We start from the raw sequence: 18805 nt of genomic DNA, 5'->3' as shown, positions 1-18805 counted from the left end.
CCCTTCGGCGCCCACAAAACTGCTCTTGATATTGCTTAATATCACCCCATACTAATGATTCCTTTCCTTACACAATAGTCAATCGATCAGCGTTCTACCCCTTATTTCCGGCAAACTCATAACCACACCTCATCAGCTGCGATTTACCCCGCCCTCGGTCTTCAACGTTCATCCTTCCTTTGATATCCCAACCCCACCGAACTGTGCATTGCAAAAGTAAAAATTGCGTTTCCGCCCCGTGTATCAAGATATAATCAAAGAGAAAAGCCATAGATTGAAGAAGGGAGATATCAACAATTTCTCTCGACTCAACCTATAATTATTGCTCCTCAACAGACATAATCATTTCAAGTGAGCTCCTTCGCTGATCTTTTTTCTCCAACATCTCACACGACGACTAACACATCGACAGTACTCACAGATACACGAGAAACAATGTCTGCCGACCTAGAAGCCCCTCGAGCTCTTTCAGCTTTCCCCCGACCTACTTCACTCTACGTTCCCGATGTCCCAAGAACAGTTCCAATCTTGGATACAACTTCTTATTCACCTTTCCCTACATTTGGAGGAAGCAAAACAAGGGATCCATACGGGTTAAATGCTTTCCTCTTACATCCCGACGATTCATTATGGAACTATGTTGACCCTATGCTTGATACCAAAACCACTTCTGGCTCGGTGATTCTTCAGCCGTCAACCACTATGGATGGCGAACAGCGGGCACCAGTACCTAGAGCGGGAGGTGTGAGGAAGCAGAGGTCTTTAAGTTTGATCAAAAAACCTTCGCCACTTTCGCAGCCACCCGTCAGCAGTAGTGAAGACGAAACGATAGCTGAGAAACCTGTATCGCTACAGCGTAGGAGAAGTAACAGTCTTTCTTCGAGTCCAGCACTTTCACCAGCAGAACAGGAGGCTGTCATCGCAACATTCAGAGAAGAAGTGTCTACACCAATAACACCTAAATCTGCTAAAAAATCAATTAGAGGTTTCTTCAAATCTCGTAAATCGGTCGTTGGTGTTAATGAAGCTGCTTCAACGATACCGCCTGTTCCTTCGCTTCCAGAGACCCCTGCCCTTCTCGCTCCTACCAGATCAGGCTCAATCTCCGACTCCTTAGATCCCTCTACGCCCATGACTTCCCGATCAAATTCAAATTACAGTACGATGAGTTCTGCAAGCTCCACTAGCAGCTCTGAAGGGATAAAGACTCCAGGAGAAGCTGTCACTCTGGACATTGCTATCACGGGCAGCAAATTGGCAAATGCACTACAGGAAGCTGGAGATAAGAAGAACAAAGGGAAGAATTGGAGAGGCTGGCTAGGAAACAAAAAGAATGGAAAGTTATCGGCAAAAGATACGGAATCAGGATCTACAACACCCCTTTCTGATTTATCGGCCGATTCTACACCAAACTCAAGTACTCATGATTTACTTTCTGGTATACCCAAAGTAACTCTTACACCTTCTCCAGCTATAATAACCCCTCCGCAAGGATCTACACCTATCCTTGCACCATCAGAACAACTTGCTCGTCAACATACATGGGCATCTGAACAATTACGCAGAGTTTCAATGAGAAAATTGAATCAGCTTCGATCACCTTCACCGCATCCTTTAGCATTATCATTGCGTAGACAAAATTCTAAACTACCTGACGAAGTAGCATTTTCCATTAGATCTGATCAACGTGTATTCCCACTAAGTGTAAATTCACATAAAGGTTTAGAAGGTGATTTAACACCTGCTCAAGGTGGTTTATGGGTAAACTTTGCTATATCAAAAATTATGATTAAGTTGGATAAAGGTGAACAACCTGATGGTATTTTAAAGACTAAAAAAAGTGCTAAGAAATCTTCAATTGTACCTAGACCAAAAGGTGCATTAGATTTTATAAATAGACCACCATTTGAAGAGAGAAATATGATTTTCTATCCAGATAATTTGATTTCACCTATATCAATGGCAAGACCAGGTTATGGTGTTTGGGATTTAGATTTTTCACCTTATATTTTAGGTTTATCAGAAATTTATGAACCTTCAACTTTATCCTGGCCTAATTTATCTTTATCAAGAAGTTCAACTGAAAATCCAATTTTAACACCAGAACTTGCTGATGTAATCAAAGCATTTGATGATAAGCCTGAAGAACAAGAAACATCACCTGAACTTGCTCAAGATTCTTTAGCAGCTTTTGCAACACTCACCGCAAATTCATCCTCTCTTTCGGCATCATCATCTCCAGCTGGATCACCAAAGAAAGAAAGACCATTATCTTCTTTCAAACCTAAAGGTCGACATTCTCATTCTGATGAAGATGATGAATCGTCAGAGTCAGAATCAGATGGCGAAGAAGAAAGTGAAGGAGACGATGAACCTTTGGCAGTAGTAGCTAAACGTAGATCACAATCTTTCCAAGCATTATCACAACCTAGACCTATAATGGCACCGATTCAATCTACATCATCACAACTCGTACCGCCAGCTATTGGTAAACGAGATTCATTACATGTAAGATCATTATCACAACCATCTGGTGATAAAAGGTTATCTAAAAGATTATCATTGACTATGGAAGAAGAATTGAAATTGAAAGAAATTCAAGCTCAAGAAGCAATGAACACGGTTGTTAAAGCAAGGGAATTAAGAGCTAAAAACGCTTCTGGGCAAATGGAAAGAGAAGCTGATAGAGATCTGATTCGAGAAAAAGAATTCAAAAGAAGATCTTCAATGTTAGATTTGAATTCTATAAATCAATCTCAACAACAACATCAACAATCAAAACACAAGAGAAATTCTTCAGCTTCAATACATTTGCTGAATAATAATAATGGTAATTCTGGTAATTATCATTTATCACCTGCCATTTCTAGTCCAAATGATCATAATAGACGTCGACTACAATCACATTCACATTCACACCATTTGGTTCCTGGTACTTCCTCTTCCTCACCAAGACCAGATACTATTAGAACAAAATCTGCTGATCCATCAGGAAACGGAAGAAAGAGATTTTCATCATTTTATGAACAAAAATCAAATTCAACTTCATCTTTTCATCATCACTCTTCCCCTCAAAAACAATCACACTATCTACCGCATCCTCAACCATATCCTCAAATGCATCAACATTTCGTACATCAATATCATCCCCAAGTGATGATACCTCCTCATATGTACATGAATCAACAACAAAGAGGGTTGATGTACGGTATGGGTATGGGTATGAATATGTATCCTACTCAAAATCAAATGTATGGTCAACAATCACAAAAATCAAAAGCATCTTCTAAACCAAGAATGGCATGAAATTTAGAATTTTAGATCTTTAAAGTTACTTGAAAGCCTTTTTCTTCTTTTTTGTTCTGTATATAAAAACTTTAATCTCTCGCTTGTAGCTTATAATATAAATGATTTATTCATTCGGACTTTTTTCTCATATATAAAATACACATGACAAATATACATCTCTCTCTTTGGACATTTTATTTTTCAGCTGGACATTTTTTTCCTCTTCAACCCCTCATTTTTCTCTCATACATACATAGCATATTTCCCTTCGAATCAAAATTTCATATTTTCATATTTTCTATTCACGCAGTTTTATCATACTCATACATATATATGTTGATAACTATATTCTCATTCATATCCCATATTCATATTAATATTCCATAGCATACATGACATATCAATTTTTTTCCATTGAACATCGGGATTCGCAAATATGCTCAACCTGCATTTTTGTCTACTACACTTATATAAGCATAACACAATCGCATAATGCACACCGGGGTTAGTTGACCGCATACATGTGTAATTGTGGAATAGTATGTACGACGAGATCGATGAGCTATGCATTTTCCTATTCATTACAATGAGAGTGAGGCTACTTGACAAAAACTATGGCAGATTGTACAGAATTCGAAGAACTGAAAAGGGACGGAACAACTGAGAGCAAGTAACAAAGTACCCAAAATGCGATACTGCGACCATTGATAAATTCTGTTAATTTTTTTTCTAAAAAAGAAATTAACTAGTTGGAAGTGAATGGGTCTATAAGGAAACAAGTGTGTAATGGTGGATTTCTAATATATGATACTGATAAAATGATTGATTATGTTTTATATAGGAAACTAAGATGTCATACAACAAATCTAATTTCTTCTTGTGTTTGTGTTTGACGTAGTGTTCGCCCAACTGGGTGATGTTACATTGACGTAGATGGGTACAAGTGTCAGAGGTGGCATATAATCTAAAATGAAAAACTCGGTTGGTTGCTTGGAGTTTATGTCAAAATCAATGCTGGTTGACCGAACAAAGTCATTAAGAAAGCCATTCTACAATGGAAAAAAATATATCAGTATTTGTTCACTATCATTGCATAAAATCTTGACTTACCCTTCTTTACCACCTCTCTTTTCGATTTCTCTACCTACAATCACATCTGCAGATTCTTCTTCATCATTATCGGATTCTTCATCTGAGCTTGATGAACTTGTAGCTATACTTGAACGACTAAAACCTTCTTTCAATTTAACTTCGAATGCCTCATCTTCATCATCTGATTCAACGATAGCTTTATCGTGGTTAACTCTACTGGGTGATGGTTTTCTGATATGTACATTTGGTGTGGAATGTGTATGTACTAGACTTGCTCTTCTAACTGAGGGTTTTAATTCAATATGTGATGAGATTGGAGATGTTATTGAAGGTGCTAATCTGATACAACCCCATCCATGATGATGTGATAAATGGTGTTGATGGTTGGGTTGTACACATGATCTAGCTAATAATCTATATGTAGCTGGTGTACTGTGTGCATTCAGTAAATGGCTAAGTAGGGCATGTGTGTGGGATAAAGTGGTATCTCGTAAAGCATGAAGTGTTGACAAATCTACAAAAAGAAGAAATAGCAAGTAAGCTTAAATTCCGACGGTTACACATGGGGGGCATATCACTTACCCTGGAAACAACCAGGACTCCAAACTGGAATATCTACAATCAATTCTGCTCTTTCAACTTCCCAACTACCTGATAAATTGCTACCTGCAGCCACACTTTGATGTCTTTTAGGTACGTTCAATCTACCTGATTGAGATGGGGATTGTTGATTCTCGTGGATATTTACATTTTCGATCATTTCGATCAATTCACCTTTTCTTTTTTCTTGATCACGTTGATTGACCATTGAAGAGACTAATTCAGCAAACCTTTTTGTATCTCCATCAACTTGTCTTTGATTTTTGACTGCGTGAGGTCCATATGGTCTTGCTTGTGGTCCTCTAACATATGATCTGGTAGGTAATGAAGAAGAAGATACTCCTCCAGAAGGAGGTAAAGATGATGATGAAGAAATAGGCATTTGGGTTGATGTTGATGGTGATTGATGAACCATTGTTGATGCTACAGGTCTTAACTTTGGTGATGATGATGGTGAAGGTGTATGAGCAATTGATCTACAAGATGGTGTAAGTATTGGTGAAGATGTCATGATCATTTCGTTGATTTATGCTTGATGAGTTTGTTGTATCTATTACAGGCTACTATATGTTGAGAGCTGTACAATGATGATTTGAAGTAATAAAAGAGACAAAGGTCTAAAAGTTCTTCTTTATAGTTTAAAAGGGAGTCGTGGTTGATTTCCAGAGAAGAGGGAGAATACGAAGAATCAAACGTCACTTGTAGAAGCTATGTAAAATACTATAAGTATAACGTAAATGAGTTTTTGTATGTATGTATACTCCAAAGTATGAATCAGGTTCAAATATGGAATTGATAAGGTTTTGATAGAGAATCTTCTGTCTTCTGATTATAGCGTCTTCGTTGTTCTGTTTCAAATTAGAAGATGGGATAAAAGTCACAAGACCTGCTCAAAAAGGATAAGATGGATTGTTGATTAACCGGTATTTGGTGTGATGTTGTTAACTAAATTGCGTAACAAAGGGGGGTTTGTTGGTAGATTAGATCTGATTATCGATAACAAAGGAAGGAAAGGCGCACAAATTAGCACTTAAAGTCTCGTATATATGTATTCGAGGGCGATGAGGAAGAAGAAGAAGGAGAAAAGGGTTCAAGTCGCAAGAAGACGAAGGCGATGATCATTCGGATCATATGGATAAAGATAGAAATGCGATTTCTTCTGATTGATCCGATACACATACGTTGAGAATCCATGAAGAAACGATCGTAACACTCACTGCAATATATTTCGATCAAAAGAACACTTTAGAATGAGATCTATCACTAGTTTTGATTTGGTGGATATTCGATGAGAGAATGATGCTATGATAACGTTAATCTGAAATAATCAGGAGATTGGTTCTCCGCGATATCTGAAGTTTCTGTAAGTGGATTACTGAATGATGTGTTGTATGTATTGTAAGAATGATATTGTTGAGATGCAATATATTGAGAGTACTTGAAGCTATGTATATACCAAGACTTGTGGTTGATGGATGTGTTGAGTGCTGTATTTGTTGTATGTATCGTGAGGAATCGGAAATAATCCAAAAATCAATAACAGACTTGTTGAGAAAGACGGTCCGGTTGATGCGTGATGCGTGATGCGGGGTTTAACAGCTTTTGTAGATAGTTAATCGTGGAGGATAAGTGGGTTATCAGATGGGGTCCTCTTGCAATTCGATGTTACACTTGCGGTCGTGTGAGAATGTGAATTGCTACAAAACGAACGATGAAGATAGTATTGCGAAGTTTTCCGATGAAAAAGGAAGAACAACAAATAAAGAATATCAATCAACTTTCGTTCGTCCAAATGAAAGTCTCAACTCAATTTCGTACAAAACTATCAGATCAGATCAGTGCATAGCAAATCAACGAAGAGAATCTAGACTTTCTACCACCAAACAGCAAAGATCAAAAGATTTCCGTTCCGCCGTTTCATATATCTCAATAAATGCTGAATTTGTATTTTCATAACTGCACTACGGTTGTATTGAGTTTTTACCGTTAAATACCTGAATTCGGTGCGTCATACTACTGAAGGATCCCTTTTTAGAGGCTTCCATACGGTGTAAAAATGATCAAAGCCGGAATGTACCGGCGCTACTACTGCACGATTGCTTCTGTGTACCCGTGTACAGCATATATGATTATGCTTGGCCAATCTGCATTAAGCCAATTATAATTTCATTTTCAATGATCACCCCTGAATTTTCAAATCGGCTTTGAATTACTCCGATCTTTATCATATCTAAATCTAACACGGAGTCCCGTTTGATCCGATCGACGTCTGGCCATCTGATTATATAATATACGAGGTATTTGTATCGCAAAATCCGATCTGCAGTATTCGAGTTGAACTACTGCTGTACTGGATTAATTAGTTTGGTATCACTGTATGAGGGAACGTTGAGAATTCGATCAAATGCATCAAAGTTTTTAGTTAATACGTTGATGACTGAATGCCTGTGGGGGTATTCACCGTGGATCATCGTGAGTTAAAATACTGAAATTGTATGCATATATGTGACTAAACTGTAAGTAATGAGCACCTTTTGCTTTGTGTGGCATTTTTGATCAATTTGAGACATCCCTTCTGTCAATACAGTAGAGTATGCCACTCTTAAAACGATCGTTGTTTAAAAACTTGAGTCGCTTCTCTCATCAGGCATACATTGTGAAGGCATTTTTTCATTTAGACAATATTGATTTTCTGTTTACTACTACTACTACTTCTTCTTCTTTTTCTCATACAATATTTATGATCCTTTTCCCAAAAAACGCAACGACTTCTCACTTTTGGTTGAACAGCATTTATATCACTACGTAATATTAAAAAGCACTGTCTTCTCTTTAAATCAAACCTCTTTACCTAGACTAGCTCATTGTATAATGAGTCACAATCTCGACGATGTATCTCTTGAATACGAAGAGATATCTACGCCAAGTATCATGACTGATTTACATTATTTTAGTCTCTTCATCTTCGTATCTTTGACCATTTCTAGCGGGCATGGCGACTTGATGAGTTAAAGGAGCAACTAATGGACGAACAGATCCACCACCTGTTCTGAGGATAGATCGTTTGAACCAATGAGGAGTAACTACATTAGTTTGGTATTTGATGAAATCCATTGTTTTGACTTCGAATAAACTATCAAGTTCTTCTAAAGTGAGCTAGATTATGGAAAAAAGGTAAGAAAAATCAGTATTAACATTATTTTGCAAGACGATTACTATAGTATATATAGTTTTTTTTGGAGAAAAAGTAAGGTATTGGAATTTACCTGTTTAGTCTCAGGAACAAATAAGTAAATCAACCCCCATGCAATCAAGTTGAATGCGGCATAAGCCCCAAATGCACCTTGAGGTTTTAAGGCTCTTAACATTCTAGGGAACTATGAAGGGGGTCGAACATTTTGTGGTCAGCTATGATCGCAGGGGGAGTCGATATCGAGTAGGACAAGAGACTTACAGTCAGGGATAAAACTGAGGAGAAGCCAAAACAGACAGCTACTGCCCATGCCATACCTTGTTCACGTTGAGCCAAGGGGAAAACTTCGGCACTATACATGAAAGGTACAGGTCCTTCACCAACACTGTAAAATGCAGCAAATATGTAAATGAAACTGTAGAAGCGGTAAACAGGTGATCAGCATTGCAATAAGTGTAAGAAGGAGGAGTCTTTTATATGTGAAAGAGGCAAAAAGGGAACTTACAGTGCGATAAGTCCGGTTCGAAGCACTTTTGATTCTTCCGAAATGAAAAACATCATACCTTTTTATCGAAAAATTGAGTAAGTTACATCAAATCAACATTCTCTTCACCTTAAATCGAGCTCTGGTCCCACGCACCAGCAGCCAGAAGGGAAATTGCCATCAATGGGAAGGTACAAAGCAACAGAGAACGTCTTCCAAAAGTATCAATGGTGAAGATTGCAGGGAAGGCGAAGACGAAGTTGACAGCACCGAAACCGATTGAAGCGTATAAAGCTTGAGAATTGGTATATCCAGATTCTGAAAAGATTGTTGATGAGTAGAATGCAATAATGTTAATTCCGCACCTGTAAATAGATAAGGGTGATTGTCAGCATATATATGATATGTTACATAGGTGAAAGCTGAAAAAGATGGTTTCATTGAAATGTGTACTGGGGTTGTGACTCACATTTGTCTATACGAAGAAATCAGTTATCAGCCAGAATATCATCGAGTAGAGAGAGATAAGAAACGATGGGTGCTTTAGAGAGATGACTAACTGAGCAAGCATAACGACACCTGAAGCTAAAGTAGCTCTTCTTACTCTGGGAATCGTAAATAATTCTATAGCTCTTTTGAAATAGTTTGTACCTTGTTTAACTTTGTTTTCTTCTACCAAAACCACATATGCATAATACATATCTCTTGCAGCGATAATTTCTGTAAATCTAAGTCTTGACATTGATCTAAAAGCATCAACATATCTACCTTTTTTCATCAACCATCTTGGTGATTCAGGACAAAAAAATATTAAGATAGCTAATGGTACAGCAGGTATAAATGCCGATCCTAATTGTAATCTCCAAGCTATTCTTCCTGTATCTTTGACAACGGCATTGGCACTACATATACATGGAATCGATAATTAGAAAATAAAATGTTTTTTTCTATTGCTTCCTATTTTGTTTTTTTTGTATGATGAAGGGACTGACTCACCAGAAACCTATGAAAATACCAAAAGCAGTCCAAAGTTGCCAGCCCATAACTATACGTGATTCACCCCAGGGGTGTTAGAGGCCATCACTATATATGCATACCCGTACCGAGTATGTACTCACCCAAAGCACCTCTGATGTTCGCTGGGGACAGCTCGGCTGCATACATTGGTACAGTAGCGGCTTTGGCACCCATACCGATTCCAAGGACCAAACGAACCGCAGCGAGAGCTTGCCACGAATGAGTAAAACCAGAAGCGATGGGTGTGGCGATAAGGACTGAAAAATACATCATGTTCAGTTGACGAAAGCGTTTGTGACCCTTGCCTACTTCAAAGGTGACTTACTCAAAGAGGTAATGAAGATTTCACCTCGTCGACCGAACAAATTATTAAGTGGATCAGAGACTATTCAAGTTTGTCATTGAATTTGTCAGAAAATCAATTGGAAATTGGCGAGAGCGATGAAAAAAATCAGGGAAAAAGACTTACTCCAGACACCAAACAAAGCAGCACAGATATAAGGAGCAGAATTAACGAATCCTACGATCCATTCATCTCTTGCACCTCCGGGTTGATCAACAGAAGCACCAATACCAAATTCAGCAGGGAAAGATAAATTTGCACCATTTGAACCTGTTTGATCCCATCCTTGAGTAGCGGCACCGATTGCACATGCGATTACTAAATTTGAGATTTCAAGTCAAGTTAAACAAATCAAGTCTACAAATTTTAAATCATTTGAGTTCGGATTTGGACAAAATCCAAACATAACTTGACTTACCTGTAAAATAAAGCATTTTAGGATGTGACCATTTATTTTTAGTTGATTTTCTTAGATAAAATTTATCATCTTCTGTTAATTCTTGTATTCTTTCATAATCTTCTGGTGCTTGTGCAATTAAAGCACCTTTTTTAAAAATATCTAATTTATCTTGTAATCCATTATTATTACAAAAATGTTCAACATCATAAAAAATTTGTTCTTTTGTTAATCCATGAAGTGGATTTAATAAATCATTTGGTTGTTCAAATCCTCCTGCATTTTCAATGTGAGTTCCATATGGTTTATCGGATCGATAATTTCCATTCTCCTTAGAATTACCATTGAGAGTTTGAGTTTGAGTAGGAGCTGCGGTTGCCGGTGTAGCGAATACAATGTTAGACATTGTATCGTATCGTACCGTATTATGTATAGTATTCAAGTCAGCTATGTAGTTGAAGTTCCAGTAATTTGTGTAATCTGATCTTCCTGATAATAGAAAGAAGAAGAAGAAATTGAAGAAGAAGAAAAAATCGAAGAGTAGCCCATCCAATCTCAGCTTATATATATATACATACCACGCCGCTGACGCTTGTTCTATATACCAATGTATCGTTCTTTCTCAATACTAGTTGTACTCTCTATACACGAGTATGTTGGTTTTCTCTTTGCGAATGAATTTTTATTGCCCCTTAGAATGCCCCTTTTCCCCCATTAATTTAGCAACAAGGAGCCCTTTGACGTCAATAAAACCAGAATTGATGAACATCTTTCCCCATGTATCGTTTAATTATTTGCCTGCATCCAGAAGCTGGCTAAAAAGCATAAGATTGAACCCAGTTAAAGCGTTGGCGGCTGGAGGAAATGACACAGGCACACCAATCTTCCTGAAAGACGAAAACTTAATTTTCTTGTTCTGTTACAGTAGTGATACCGCATATACATGTGCGAACATGTGCACAAATGCAAAGGTATTTGAAACCCCTTCCCGCCGGTAATTTAGTTGTAGTGATTAACCGTTATTTTCTCAGAATGAATTGTCGAAAAAAGGCCTGGGGCAAAATCTTAATTATATATTATATATCGCAAATTTACGTTAATGCGGTCAAGCATGACAGAAATAGAATTCTGGTTGATCGTTAAAGTTATCCGCCGTAATGCCAATGAAGTATCATTTACCAGTAATAGCTTTTCATTTACGCATGAATAGCAGACGGTGAAACCTTTGGATGTGATGTTGATTACCAGGGTAAGGTCTCATGGCTGCACAGTGTGGATCCACAAGCGAAACTGCCTAACCTTTATTACATACTCACTACTGTACCTCTTGTGGCTTGATAGATATTTAGCTCCAAGTTAATTTAGCTCGTAACGATGCCATGAATTTGATGAACTGTCAAGATCAGTACTAAGTTTGGCTTAACTTGAGGGTATGACAGTGTAAAAAACCGATGTCCTTTCATGTATGTCATCCATGTCCTCAATTAACCATTCAAACTGTTTTACTGATGGTATTCTCCATCAATTGGATTTCAGTGGGTGAATATTATTGGAATCAGGGATCAGGGATGATGGATGGATTGCCAATGTCTTGAATGAATATAAAAATTCGATGTAGAGGCGCACCATTCTTACGCCGTTCTCCAAAATCATTTTGAATCTTATGTCTTTTGTTCCTATATATTTCTTTCTCGCTTGGTAACATTGGAAGTGTCAGTTATAACCCGCATCTCTTGTCGCGCTTTAAAATGAAAGCTCAGCTGCAGTATGTATAATACAACCCATTTTATGCTATATATACTAAAGATTGAACAGAAGATTAGCAGATCAAGACATGATCAGAATCAGAATAAATACTTCAAATTATGATCTGTATATTATTAATTATTGATTAATCCAAAATTCATCCCATAATTCTAAACTTCAGCAATTTGATTACTGTAGTGCTACAGTAAGAATTAATTGGGGGAAAAAAACAAACTAGTCAGAACGTAAAAGTATTGTCCTAATGAAAGGTAAGCATGTTAAGGGTAATAAAGAAGGACATTTTCGAGTATTCAGTCTATCACTTGTGATTTTCAAGGTGTACTGCAGGTTTTGAGGTATTTGGAACTTGAGACGATTTGAACAGTCGAATTCCGCGAAGAAATCTTCGTTGAATGATTATAATGTGGTAGAGTGAAATTAAGAATTATATATTCAAATCTCGAAAGGAGAGGGAAGAGGGAAATTTCGGATTGACATTTCTATCTATATATATAAGTTATATTCATCTTGCAAATGAATACCTTGGTTTACCGTTGTTCTCCGCTTCGTTTGATTCTTCGCTAAGACAATAATTCAACAAAGTCCGCTCCAAGTAATTCATTAAAATTGCATGGAACGGCTCATTCATGGATTTTCCTTTTCGATTTATCCTACTATATGTGCACGAGATGAAACGCTTTCAACCCTTATCATGTTTGAATTAACTTCAGATCCCAAACTTTCACTTTCAGGGCATTGTCGTGATCGGTACAAAGCAAGAAGAAAGCCAAGAAGGAGACTCTATAGATTCATATTTTTGTAATTCGTTGTATTTATGAGATGTATTGAAAATGAGAATTTTGTATATGTATGGAATTTATCTATAGGAGATCTGCTTGAAAACCGAAAATGTTGGATCTACCCTATGTTCAAGATTTTCATGTATTCTAATCTGGCATTATACTGTAAAGTCACTGTAGCCCGCTATGCACATTCTTCAACAAGCTCTTTGCGTTCTTATATTGCATCTAATCTCCCCTTTTATAGTGAAACTTCCTTCGTTGATCTAAATCAATTCCATCATCCTGATTTTTGTCATTTCATCAAGCTTATTTCCCACCAGTAGTTTTGAAGATGACCAAACCACCAAGTGAGATACTGTAAAGTAGAAATCAGTATGTGTAATTTTATACGGAACACAAAGATATCAACTCACGCGTAACCAAACACCTGGATAGCAGCGATGGGTGAACCGAAAGCAATGACTGAACCGGTAATAAGGAGCTGAAAACATATGGTCAGTATGCCAATTAGATTTACGAAGATTCAAGTTCGCGCAACTCACAATATCTTTAAGTACACCAGCAAGAGTGAGGATAAGACCTGACCCAACGGAGATAAGGAATACAGCAGCGACCTGTATATCAAATCAATCAAAAAATTAGGGTTCCGCTGATTACATCCTTATGACATATTACTTGTCGAAGTCAAAAGTAGTATATGTCACTCACGTTAAGAGCGAAAGCTACACCAGCGTTGGTGAAAAGGACTAAGAGACCAACTCTGTGAAGAGCATAGAAAGGATCTAAACCTTCGAAAGCGAAAATTAAAACAAAGTTGATAACAGCGCAAACTGGGGCGTAGTAGTGTAATGATACGATAGGATCCATTTTCATGCCATGTAATAAGATTTGGATCATAACTAATCTTGATGCTTCAAAGATAATAGCGGCACATTGGCAGATGAAACCGAACATCTCGAAGTGTACTTCTCCGTAGGCGGCTAGAAAGGGGATTGGTTTCAGCGTGTCAGCCTAAGTCCGTTGTAGCGCTCCAGATCTACATAGTCCACTGGAATATATTGACTCACCGAGAGCACAACCGGTTGAGATCATCTATAGAAAAATAGTAGGCTTAGCGTTGGGTAACCGAACTCTAATGATAAATCCCTGATTTGACTTACCAATACAATAGCCATTAATCGCTTGTTAGGTTCTTGGATTCTGAAAGCGAATGAAATGAGTAAAATGGCTACAGGGACGAAAGCCTGAGAAACACAAACATGGTCAGTTCAATGAGTTTAACCCAACATACATAACGATAAAGCGGAGCTCACCTTTAACATTTGAATGAAAGATACACTCAAAGAGAGATAAGCGTAGTTTGAGAGGATCAAACTTCCAGAGAATAAAACACCGATAGGAAGGATTGATCTCATCCATCTGTCTCGCTACAAAATTAGATGAGAAATATCAGTTATTGGTCACGACATCACCCATGCAAGCTATTTAAGCTGTAAGCTATGTGCGGAAACGACACTTACGGTCATATCGATATCCTTAGCACCATCAACCAAAGTTGTAGTTCTTTGTAAAATTCTGGTGGAAATAGCCTATCATCAAGAGAGTGACAGATTTAGTCAGCGATTTTCTAATGGATGTCATGTCAGAGTCATAGGTCTCAATAAGAAACAAGGCGGTCTTTCTAGTCCACCTCATATGTCCTGTTTCTCCACAACATTCCATCTCTTGAGGATGCAAACTAAACTTACTGAGAAGATCAAATGCCATGTAGTCAAGAATACAGGATATGGGAAGTTGAGACCATCAAATCTATCAAAGATGTATTCTGAGGACGAAAAAGGTTGATGATTAGTTGAGAGAATTTTGGCCAACTAATTTATCCGATTACAAAAAAGCTGCTTGGCATGGTTTGAGCAGAAACGTACTGTTATAAAGAATGACTGAGATCGAACATGCCATCCAAATTGGGATGACTATGATTGAGGTAAAACAGAGATATCAGCTTTGTTACCACTCTTCCTTCTCTGGTATAAGCTGAACTCACTGATGATAGCAGGAATAACGATTTTTTTTGGTTGATTTGATGGAGCTCTAGGTTCGGAGATTCTAAGGTCATTATGAGAAATTAGCGAGCAGATTCATCAGGAATAGCTATTCGCTTAGCTGATAATTGGAACATGTTTGATGATACTCACTTGACCTCAATGTGTTCTCCGTGTGTAAGATCCCTCTCTACATCTGATGCTCTAGGCATTGACTATTTGGGATAGCGGGAAATTAGCTTTCTATTGAATGGATACAAACGAGACTCTTGAGGATATGGTGTGTTGCCAATATAGCCACTACCATTAAGACCTTACTAGAAGGTCTAGTACCGCTATATATGGCTGTAAGGTACCTAATCCCCACTCACTGTAAGAGGTATAGAAGCCTCAACGTCTTTATTACTTTGACTCATTTTTGATCACGGACAGTCGTTCTGTTTCTTTTGTTATAACTTATGCTTTTATATATATAAGGTTGAACAAATATGTACCGTCCTTCTGACTGACTTTCTAGTTGACGACAATATGATGGAAAAAGACGATGAACAACAACAATAGAGATGCTACAAACTTAATGGTAGTTAATCTTACTTATCTATTTTTGGTTTCTGGCTTTCTCAAAAAGTGCACTCATGCTACTACTTTATTTGTAGGTGGAATGGGTGTTTAGGTAAAAAAAAGGACGCGTTTGGTAAGAGAATTGCGTTACTATAGCTATACGAGTACTGACTGTGGAATCAAACTGTGAATGGTGAATTCAGGGTGTTAAAATAACCTTTTTTCCCTTGAACAACTAACAACACGTTTTTGAGATTTCGTTACTATAAGCACAGTAATCTGATACCGCTCCTTAATTATCCTAGATACATTCCGCATTCATCAGGTAGTCCACGTCATGCTATGAATTTCAACCGAGTGGAACTTTACTTATCAGATTCATTCTTATCTTAGGTTGATTATTGTAGCTTGACTTTCGAATGATTTCGGTTTCAAAAAATAAAGTTAACTTTTACAAGTTCAAGGTGAATTCTAATATTGGATATATAGTATAATCGTCTTAACAATCATTAACAAACGTATACACTACCAACAAAATGTCATCATCAGTAGCGGGAACTTCATTACGTAGATTACCATTTAGAGAAGCAGTTGAAAGATTAAGAATTGGTTCAAATGATTTAATCCTTTCAAATGATGTTAAATCCGTTACAATGAGATTTGTAGCTAAAAATTCTGAACCTGGACCTAGGTATGTATTTGTTTTCTTAGTGATTGCTCTGTACCTATGGAAATCAGAAAGATAAGATAGAATCTGGACTATGTGAAAAGTAAACTTATTGAAACTGAATTGCTTTCTACTCTGTCTCTCTCAATATAGACAATTTTTACGAAATCATGCACCAAAATTATCATATTCAAATCCAAATTTAAAAATAAATATACATCGTATACCTGATCCAAGATCAAAACATAAAAATCCAAATTCACCTGATAAAGATGCTATTTGGGAAAATGGTATAATGCCTAAACCTGAAATGGAAATTGGTTTTGGTGAGTTTGGTTTATTTTTGAAATGAGTAGAGGTAGATGTTGTAGATAATTCCTATACTGATATCATTTATTATCATTATCATCTCTAATTGACAAATCTTACGTAGTCGGCGCACCATCACAAACTGTACCTTTATCGCATCTTGATGGAGATAAAATATTGGCACAATTGATATCGGTTGCAGGTGAAGAAAGAGTTAAATCGTTAGAAGGTCCAAGTAGCACACCCACACCTGAACAAGAACAAAGTACAATATAGAGCTCGCTTCCTCTCCATACCTTTATCACGGGAAACGTAATGTAACGATACATGTATATTTTAATTCAATCGTTTTAACGATCGTTGATGGGTAAAAGCCAGACACGAAGTTGTATCGTTTTTCTAGCTTTTCTAATTTTTGTAATCACTTCCTGAGCACGAAAAGTAATATAAGTGATTTGTAGATAATATCGATACGGAGTGACTTGGGGCTTGATATCTACCCGTACTATATAATTATTCAAGTGCCGTACGCTAAAATTCTTCCCTATAGATTTACCATTAAAGAGCAAGATTGGCCGTGAGGTCAAGATGCGATGACCGTCTCTAGTGATATACATATTACATACACGAGACCCATTGGCAAAAAGGGCCGAAGATAGTACAAAGCTAATGAATCTTCTTTCCCATCATCGAATCTACTTCTTTAGCGCCCTACTAATAATCATCTTCATCTTCTTCATAATCATCAAAAATACCTCTACCATTTTCACCTGTACCACCTGTACCTGTAAAATCTTTTCTCCATGTACCTATATTAGGTAAATTATTTGGTGTAGTTTCTTGTGGATATTGTTGATGTTGCTGTGACTGATACTGCTGTTGCTGCTGCTGATATTGATTCTGACTATAATTTTGTTGTGGATGACCATATGCACCATACGATAATTCTTGACCATTTCCATAACCTTGTTGATGTATCATTGGACCTCCTCCTTGTAATTGATCGATAGTATTATTGTCTTTTTCCTTTTTCGTCCTTTTTTTCGGTACAGATGCTGTTAGTATTGATGAATCATTTGAATTTGGATTTGGATTTGAAGCTTTACGTGGTTTTGGTGTTGATGAAGGTCCAGCTTTAGGTTCTGATATAACAGGATCAGGTATAGTTTCAACTATTTCACGTAAAAAATCGAATGTCTCATTTGAATTTATCATATGTTTTCTGTCAAGAAGAGTATTTAGCTTGCTGTTCCTATATTGTAGATGTGAGATATTATATTATATCTTGAATAACTTACAAATGATAAGCAGTCATTTTCTTTGATCCTCTTGATCTAGTTTCTTTACATGTTTCATCTATCAACTGTTGCAAAAAGCATTCTAATGATTTGGCTATACGATAAATAGCCATATATCAGCTTCTCCTCACCTATCCGAAATACGGGAAAAAGGTAGCTGAATACAATTGACACTCACATATCATTACAGGTGTTGCTGAAGCTAATTTACCTACTTCTTCATCTAATTGCATTATACGTTTTATTCGAGCCTGAAATAGTGGTTCAAAAATTGGATATATAGGTAAGCTATACTCTAGTGTGGATCAACAATCTTGGAGCAGCTTACGACTGGGAACTATGAAAGCGATATTTACATTAGCCATTTGTCTCACATTCTCACATAATACGATTCCAACAAGGAAGATATGGACAGCAAAGGAAAAGGAGAACTGTACTCACTCTACTCTGTTTCGATTTCTTTGATCGTAAAGGAGGCATCTTGTCCTTGTCTCTTTCTCTCAGATATGGTTCAAGTGTTGCTAATTGCTAAGGCGAAATATGGTTCTTATGAGACACGATATGTATAGAAGTGTGGTACAGAAAATAGACTAAATGATCAAGCAAGTGATCAAAATATTGACATTTGACATTTGACATTTGACATTCAACATGAGATTGTCAAATTGACGCGTTGAACATGACCTCGTGAGTACACTTGCCTCACTCGGTATTTATCGGATTTTGATTTGAGAAGTGATTGGAGACCCCACACATTCCAATACCACTACTAACCTGTTGATACCGCTGTTATCACTCTAAAGTACTGTATATTCGCTTAATTATGGTAATTATGGGGGGGATCTGTATATGTGGAATCGTTTCGTCATACATTTCTCAAAAGTTCGGTTGATGGTTGATGAACAACGGGTATAACATACCTTCTTCTTGGTTCTAACTTGGCTTTATCTCTTTATACCTAATCA

The 18805-nt window shown here is 37.1% G+C and overlaps 6 protein-coding genes across 6 annotated transcripts; 2 read left to right on the top strand and 4 right to left on the bottom strand.

The window, feature by feature from the left end:
* Positions 1-435: 435 nt before the first annotated feature.
* Positions 436-3306, top strand: L201_005798 (uncharacterized protein; the record flags this gene model as incomplete). The annotated part of the gene is made up of 1 exon (XM_066221527.1): positions 436-3306. The coding sequence occupies one exon, from the start codon at positions 436-438 to the stop codon at positions 3304-3306; it is 2871 nt and encodes a 956-aa protein (XP_066077624.1).
* Positions 3307-4285: 979 nt separating this feature from the next.
* Positions 4286-5497, bottom strand: L201_005797 (uncharacterized protein; the record flags this gene model as incomplete). The annotated part of the gene is made up of 3 exons (XM_066221526.1): positions 4286-4337; positions 4399-4894; positions 4963-5497. 3 exons carry the CDS (start codon positions 5495-5497, stop codon positions 4286-4288), a joined length of 1083 nt encoding a protein of 360 aa, XP_066077623.1.
* Positions 5498-7920: 2423 nt separating this feature from the next.
* On the bottom strand, positions 7921-10820 carry L201_005796 (uncharacterized protein; the record flags this gene model as incomplete). Its single annotated transcript, XM_066221525.1, has 11 exons — positions 7921-8136; positions 8247-8357; positions 8435-8588; positions 8679-8736; positions 8814-9022; positions 9218-9559; positions 9654-9702; positions 9776-9931; positions 10000-10059; positions 10144-10335; positions 10436-10820. The coding sequence occupies 11 exons, from the start codon at positions 10818-10820 to the stop codon at positions 7921-7923; spliced, it is 1932 nt and encodes a 643-aa protein (XP_066077622.1).
* A 2449-nt stretch (positions 10821-13269) lies between these two features.
* On the bottom strand, positions 13270-15421 carry L201_005795 (uncharacterized protein; the record flags this gene model as incomplete). The annotated part of the gene is made up of 13 exons (XM_066221524.1): positions 13270-13318; positions 13377-13444; positions 13506-13577; positions 13672-13943; positions 14031-14055; positions 14124-14207; positions 14277-14390; positions 14484-14552; positions 14712-14788; positions 14889-14936; positions 15008-15069; positions 15159-15220; positions 15377-15421. 13 exons carry the CDS (start codon positions 15419-15421, stop codon positions 13270-13272), a joined length of 1047 nt encoding a protein of 348 aa, XP_066077621.1.
* Positions 15422-16102: 681 nt separating this feature from the next.
* Positions 16103-16818, top strand: L201_005794 (uncharacterized protein; the record flags this gene model as incomplete). The annotated part of the gene is made up of 3 exons (XM_066221523.1): positions 16103-16257; positions 16387-16559; positions 16667-16818. 3 exons carry the CDS (start codon positions 16103-16105, stop codon positions 16816-16818), a joined length of 480 nt encoding a protein of 159 aa, XP_066077620.1.
* A 438-nt stretch (positions 16819-17256) lies between these two features.
* L201_005793 (uncharacterized protein) lies at positions 17257-18320 on the bottom strand (the record flags this gene model as incomplete). Its single annotated transcript, XM_066221522.1, has 4 exons — positions 17257-17764; positions 17841-17934; positions 18019-18091; positions 18282-18320. 4 exons carry the CDS (start codon positions 18318-18320, stop codon positions 17257-17259), a joined length of 714 nt encoding a protein of 237 aa, XP_066077619.1.
* Positions 18321-18805: the final 485 nt, after the last annotated feature.

The sequence above is a fragment of the Kwoniella dendrophila genome, chromosome 7, assembly GCF_036810415.1.
Source record: "Kwoniella dendrophila CBS 6074 chromosome 7, complete sequence".
Taxonomy (NCBI): domain Eukaryota; kingdom Fungi; phylum Basidiomycota; class Tremellomycetes; order Tremellales; family Cryptococcaceae; genus Kwoniella; species Kwoniella dendrophila.
Note: the sequence above shows the minus strand (reverse complement) of the source record. Positions and strands in the feature narration are given on the sequence as shown.